General features: G+C 42.3%; 1 protein-coding gene across 1 annotated transcript; it reads right to left on the bottom strand.

The window, feature by feature from the left end:
• Nucleotides 1-2657: 2657 nt before the first annotated feature.
• On the bottom strand, nt 2658-6546 carry dsn1 (DSN1 component of MIS12 kinetochore complex). The gene is made up of 10 exons (XM_080523296.1): nt 6528-6546; nt 6026-6290; nt 5784-5857; nt 5590-5662; nt 5392-5479; nt 3729-3779; nt 3559-3630; nt 3278-3425; nt 3024-3111; nt 2658-2902 (listed from the first exon to the last, which is right to left on the bottom strand). The coding sequence occupies exons 2-10, from the start codon at nt 6177-6179 to the stop codon at nt 2796-2798; spliced, it is 855 nt and encodes a 284-aa protein (XP_080379422.1). The 5' UTR covers nt 6180-6290; nt 6528-6546; the 3' UTR covers nt 2658-2795.
• Nucleotides 6547-7127: the final 581 nt, after the last annotated feature.

Genomic DNA, 7127 nt, shown 5'->3' with positions numbered 1-7127 from the left:
CTATGCATGGGTCCAGCACAGCAGTCTAGCTTTAGTAGCATCCCTGGAAGCATACTAACTTTTGCATTTGGCTCATTCACTTGCTGTGTCTTTGTTTAAAGTGTTAAATGATCCTGTTGTGTTGGAGTTTGTCCCCAGGCCTATTTCCAGACATATCTAGACGGGAAATAGTGTCTCGTCTGTCTCTGTAAGCATACAGCGACCTGTGTCAAAGCATCTGGTCATGAGCTTCATAGGTGGTGTATCTGCACCATTACATGCAGTGACTTGCAAGTTCCAATAACAGTTTTTGCTGTTATTATTATTATCATCATTCATTACAGCATCACAGTAGTAATCAACGTAGTAGTACGTACAGTAGTATCAACGTCTGCCATCAACTGACTTTCCACTGACTTACAATTGGATGATATTGAGGGGCCATGCTAATATGACTGACAATTACAATGATACATTCTGGACCAACGTTCTTAGAATAATAAACAAATAAGTCATACACAAACAACGAACTATCAGTTGGTGGTGTGGTATTAAAAGTTTCAGTCTTGACAGTTGTGACTGGTTGTTGCAATGTTTTTTCTTTTGTCTACTCTTGTCTGCAAACATCATCAGTTCAATGAAGTTACTCCACCCTACAGGCAATTCAATAAAAAAAACGCAATTAGACTAGGGACCCTAAGGACCAATATCCGAGCATATTTGAGTTACTTGACAAGCAACTACAGCATCAAACGGGGTTTTTAAAACCTCCGATGAATGAAACATCCAATCTTGTCTTTCAATGCTAGAATGTGGACTGTGCAGATTGAAAACAAGTGTCCTAATTCTTTTCTGCAAACGTGGACGATTTTGCAGTAGTTTATCACTCAGATGAACGAGACAGCTTGTTCAGACGAATGGCTAGTTGAATGGACATGGAGAAGCGGAGAGATGATGGGTGTGCATGGAGTGGAGCAGGACACAACTGGCCGTGCTTTATGCTGACTCTCGGCACATCCTTCTGCTACGATCTACGACTAATCAATCTGAAGTTAGAGAAGGGAGAGGAGGTTACAATGGCACTACACAAGTACTATCCACAGATAGAGCGTTTGTGAAATTAATTACGCAAAAGATCTAGTTCATTCTTAATTTAATCTTATTTTTCATTTCAAAATGTTACCTGACCTGTTTGAATATATTTGATTCATTTTCAAACGAAAGCAAGCTTCTATATATTTTTTAAATTAACGGAATAATAATAACAATCTCAACAAATGTTAGTGACTAGTTAGTATTTTTGTATAGATGATCAATAATGTAATGAACTACTAACACATTGTTTTGGATGTAGCCATATTTTTTTTTCTCAAACTGTTTTATATCAATTCGTGTCTTTCAGACTGTGACTTTTCAGTTTGTAGGCAGGAGATGTCCTCTCTCTCATCTCACCAGCGTCCAGCCTCATTTTCATCTAAATAAGAATCGATCTCTTGCCTTGCACCACCCTCCATGACTCTAATGCTAACGGTCACAACCCCACTTTTCTCCCACTCCACCTGTCTCTCATTCTCACCATGCGCCCACCTCCCCCATTGCAAGAGCTACACACAACAATACAAATACCTACAATGCACTAAGTTTAACAAAACTACACATCTTTATCTGAATCATAGTTGCTGGAAACCTTTTACTTTGTAGCTAGAACCATTTCAATTATATCTCCATTCTCTTTACCTGTGATTCCACTCATTCTCCTTTTTCATATATCATTAAACAGACATAAACATAAAGCCAGTTTATATTGCATAATATTTTATGAAAAGGAAACTGAATCAATTATGGTTAACTGAAGCAGGAAACCTGTAGATATCTAATCTAATGTCTTCTGGTGAGAGGAAGTGAAGCGACAGCAGTGTGTGAGAGATGATTGAGAGAAAACTTATCTGGTAAAAGAGTGAATAACAGAAGAAAAAAAACAAGGGGGGGTGAGAATCACTGGCATAATGTCATAGCTTCGTTCTGCCTCAGTGACCTGGCAAAAACGCAAGAGGAGAGAGAGTCACGACGTGGGGGAGGGGCTTCCTCCAGAATGGTCAGGGGACAGAAGGGCTGGAATAGATGCAGCACTGAAGAGGAGAGTGGATCTGGAGAATACAGAAGAGGTTGGGGAAAAAGCCCTGAAGCAAATAAAACTACAAGGGAGTGTGTTGTGTGTTCTGAGAACAACCAAAAGATGATTTAGGCATATTGAGGATTCTTTCCATTGTTACACACAGAGCCAAATAAATAGCACGAAGGAGATTATATGTTATAATAATGGTACAAATGAATTAATGTTAAAGTCAAGTTTAAATACCTACCGCTACAGTATATAGTCAAAAATAAAAAATAAAGATTCAGATGGATGAGAATACGGGACATTTTCAGGTAATTGTAACGAACATTTATTTCAAAATCATGTAAAATAAAAATAAAGAAAGACAGTAAGGAACGTTAACAGACAACTCTAACGGTGAACATTCATGAGCAATTTAATAAAGGGTGGCATTGCCCTCTGGTGGACAACAGAATACATTGAATATTACTTATCAGCTTAGAATGTTAGTGGCATATGACTCTTAAATCCCCCCTTATGATAAGATTTATGAAGGAAATAATTACAGACATAATATTATTTACAAACACAGCCACTAAACACTACATGGAATAGCTGAATGAAGAAGCCATGGGTACAGAAATGACACAGATAGAAAAATCTGACTAAGCACTTCCTGGGCAAGATTAGACTGACAATGACAATAACAGTGTGCTAATTAAAAGTTTCCTGCTTGTCCAGAGGATGACGCGGCGGACACAGGACCTGCTGCCAGTAGATTCCTAAGGGGGTCAGAGGAAAGATCCTGGAATCCTGCATCAGCAGCTGATGAGAGAATATGAATTAAATGACCAATAGGTTAGGCTGAGTGCAAGTTAATGATTCATAATGAATAATACTGTGGTCAGGCAACTCCTGCCTATAGAGCGATATAAAACTGTCTCACCCAATTTCCTACTGGTCTCCTTCACCAGTAACTGAGACCGCTCCTGGATAGATAGAATCTCCCTGACCATCTTACACTGGGTATCAATCTGATGGGAAAAAACATCAACAATATAAAATTAAAACAATTCACACAAAAACAAGTGAATGCAATTAGTAAAGAGGAAACTCACTAGATCCACTAAAGGTAAGTCTTGAGATATTTCTCTATGATAACAGGTGATTAGAGCACCTACAACAGTACTTTCTACATACCACCATTTCGATGGTATGCAGCAGAGGTTGCTGTCTGCGAAGGAGGCTGTGGTAGTCAGGTTTACTCTGTATGAACGTGCTCTGTGAGGACTGGGTCAGACAGGCAGGATCGAACGTCACACCCTTCTCCTGCCCCTGCTCCACTCTTCTGCAATGAGACACAGAAGGGAGAAATATACACCTTAAACCAGGGTCTAATAACACAAGGTAGGACAAAAAACACAGACACAGATAGCCAGAGACTTGTATAGGTTGTGTACTGCAAGTGTGCATATACTCACATGGCCAATTCCTTTGCTTTACTACGGTGTTTGTTTAACAGAGACTCCCAAGATTCACTCTCAGTCTGCAATCTTAACCACACACATGGTAAAAAGGTATTACGCACACATCATTGGTATTACACGTCACTCATCATTTAGCTGTGCAGATACAGTGAAGGGACCGGTACCTGTGGATGGCCTTCTTGGTCTGCTCCATAGACGTCTGCATGGCAGGGTCGCTAGAAGGGAAATGGAATTAATTAGGAGGGCTGCAGCAGATATTGTGTAATAAATAAAAAAAGAATTGAGTCAACAAGAGTCAACAGGTCCCAATTTGCCTGTGCAAATACATTTACATTTTTGGCATTTAGCAGACGCCTAAAGTGACTTACAATCAATACATTTGTAAGTAAGTGGATCTCATCTATCCACCAGTCACAGCAGGAACAGTAATCTATAACAGTAATCTATAACAGTAATCTATGCTCAGGCCAGGGGAACAGTAACAGTAACAGGAACAGTAATCTATGCTCAGGCCAGGGGCCTTGGCAGTCGTCATGCTAGAAGAATGAAGATTTTTTTTAAATAATTGTTTTATTTTATTAATTGATACTGGAAAAACAGTGCAGGGGGACGTCTCAGGAGGAACAGTTAAGGTGTAGCCTGAAGAGATGGGTCTTCAGTCTCAGACGGAAAATGGGAAGTGATTCTGCAGTTCTGACAGCCGTGGGAAGCTCGTTCCACCAGCGGGGAGCTAGTATAGTAGAAGAGACGTGACCGGGCAGCGCGACTGCCGCGTTGGCGTAGAGGTAGTGTCAGCCAGCAAAGGTGGAGGAGCGGAGTGAACAGGCTGAAGGTTGGGGGATGACCATTGCTTGCAGGTAGGCAAGGGCTGTGCCTTTTGCCGCCCGGTAGGCAAGCACCAGGGTCTTGAATCTGATGCGAGCTGCTAGGAAGGGGGTAGCATGAGAGAATTTGGGAGGGGTTGAAAACCAGATGGGCGGCAGCATTCTGGATGAGCTGCAGAGGTCTGATGGCGGAGGCGGGGAGCCCGGACAGGAGTGCGTTGCAGTAATCAAGACGGGAGATGACCTGTGACTGGACCAAGAGTTGCGCTGCTTCTCTGATGAGGAATGGAAGTATCCTTCTGATGTAAAGGAAGAATCTGCAGGAGCGTGCTGTCGCTGCAATGTTCTCCTCACAGGATAGGTGGTTCTCCAAGGTTCTTGGCTGTCTGGGAGGAGGTTACAGTAGAGTTCTCAACTGTGATGGAGAAGTCTTGGAGAGGGCAGGCTTTCCCAGGGAGAAAGAGTAGCGTAGTCTTGTTAAGGTTGAGCTTGAGGGGGTGGGTGTTGCCACATGTAGGTCATAAAGACAGGAAGAGTTGAGTGTCGTCTGCGTAGCTGTGGTAGGAGAACCCATGTGAGGAGATTACTGAGCCAAGAGACTTGGTATAGAGGGAAGTAACAGTATGGGCCCTTGGATAGAGCTCTGGGGTACCCCAGTGGTGAGGGTTTGTGAAGAAGACAACGATCCTCTCCAAGTCACCTGGTAGGAGCGATCAGCCAGGTAGGAAGCAAACCAGGAGAGATTTAGGTCGTCAGGGATTTCCCTGGTTTTTCTCCATCTCCTCTCAGCTGCCCTGACCTCTATTCAAGCATCAGAGCAGAGCAAAACACACAACTCATAATACTCTACACCATGATGTTTATTGCATTGTCTTTAACAATGTTTTTAGAAAAAAAAACTGTCATTATTCAATGAGAGTTTTAGTAAACACTTTTGTCACTTTTTTTGCACATGCAAATGAGAGGGTGTATAATGGGATGTTCAGAGCAGTGTCCGCATTACCTGGCTGTAGTAGTTGGAAGTTGCTGCCACCACCGCTCACTGCGAATGTCTTTGGCCAGACAATACCATTCCTTCTGTATGGACTCCACTGGTACAAGGTAGAGGGCAGAGTTAACTGAAGTTAGCAATAGTATTAGACAAAACTGACATTACACAAGTCTAGTATCATACCTTTTAGGATCAACAAATAATACTAACCTTGCGACTGAAATGACTCTAAACTGGCGTTGGATGTGGAGTGCAGTGAATGTTGGGTTTTCTCTACAGCCAGCTTGAGACAAGATGGGGAGAAGAGACAGATGCAAAAATGATCAGCTGACTTTTGCCTTCATACAAAGGCCAGTAGGCTAATGTAAATCAAAGGTCAACAGTGGCTAATCACTTGAACCTACTCTCATAGAGGCCTCCACCAGTTTTTCCAGCCTCTCCTGCTCTGGTAGAGATGGGCTGATGGTCCTGCAAAGGTCTGAGAAAGAGACAATAACAGAGAGAGATGATCAGGGAAAAATGACATGAGGACATAATGGTAAGTCAGACAGGCATCACAGGGGTCAATTTACCAGTGGTCTTCCACAGCATTACACCACAATACTTCTCATACCATTTATTGGGAATAAGAAGAAATGGGGCTCACTCTGTGAGGGGTTAGGGAGGGCAGGGAGAGATCTCGGGCCTCTGGTTGACCGTCTCCAGGATTTCCTCAGCGCGTTGGGACTCAGTGGAGGCCCCTCTGTCTGAACAACCCCCGCCGGGTTCTCTTCCCTCTGCTCTCCTCTGTTTGGCTCCATCTGTCCCTCGGCAGCAGGAGAGTGGGTGTGGAGGGCTTTATGATGGGGAGCTGGGCTTGGACTTCTGGAGCGAGGTCTTTTGGATCCCCGAGGAGCTTCTTCTAGACAGACCTTGATTTAAAGACAAAACAAGGGTGGGCTTGTTATCATTTAATTATTATCATGATGGTTTGCCGTCTTCATATTATTCGAAGTACAGCAGGTTATCCTAATGGCATAGCAATATAAGGTTAGATAGATACATACATAGCATGTTGTCACACAAAACTATTAACAGTCATAGCCATCATCAGTCCAGATAAGATCAGCTGCCAAGTTACTAACTATAACTTGTGTTAGACGTCTTACCTCGCTCTGGATATCAATATAGCTGTCGCAACTGGGGATGACAGGAGACAACAATACAACGTAAGCGCCTTTTATGTCAAAATAGCTTCATTTGAACGTTATTTGCAAACTGAACTATATTAGTAAGCTTGGACGCCAACCATAGAGCACAACAAACAGCTAATCCCAGCTGAGCTCGCTCTGTCAGTCATGATGGGGAATCTCAACACAACTGTCTGTTTCCCACTCTGAAAGTAGCTATATGACTCCAAATAATAATTTGGCCTCAAAGTGCCTAAGTTCAGATAAAGTATTTTATAGATAAATAAACTTTTAGCACAATACAAAAATCTGCAAACCTGTTAACTTTCGTTAGCTCTCCTTTTTGAAGATCCGCCATTTTTCCGTGTCTTTGAATATCAGCCCGCGCGCGCCGCGCACAACGAAAACAGCCACTCCCCACGACTGTGCATGCCGGGAAATGTAGTTTTGATGCGGTTCTTTTGATTGTTCATTGACTTGTCTGATCTTAACACATATGATAAGGATAAATAAATAATAATAATAGTAATAATAATAAACATCTATAACCACACTGCTGAGGAGGTAACCAAAACAAAT

This window comes from Nansenia antarctica, assembly GCF_963989245.1.
Source record: "Nansenia antarctica genome assembly, chromosome: 2".
In the NCBI taxonomy this organism is placed as follows: Eukaryota; Metazoa; Chordata; class Actinopteri; order Argentiniformes; family Microstomatidae; genus Nansenia; species Nansenia antarctica.
This window is presented reverse-complemented; position numbering and strand designations above follow the sequence as displayed.

What these genes read in the sequence shown, in the direction of transcription:
- dsn1 (XM_080523296.1), bottom strand. Translation starts at nt 6,179, where the DNA reads ATGGAGCCAAACAGAGGAGAGCAGAGGGAAGAGAACCCGGCGGGGGTT. An exon ending in TGGTGGAGGCCTCTATGAGA is followed by an intron (nt 5,663 to 5,783) that starts GTAGGTTCAAGT and finishes TCTTGTCTCAAG; the next exon opens with CTGGCTGTAGAGAAAACCCA. An exon ending in AAAGCAAAGGAATTGGCCAT is followed by an intron (nt 3,426 to 3,558) that starts GTGAGTATATGC and finishes GTCTCATTGCAG; the next exon opens with AAGAGTGGAGCAGGGGCAGG.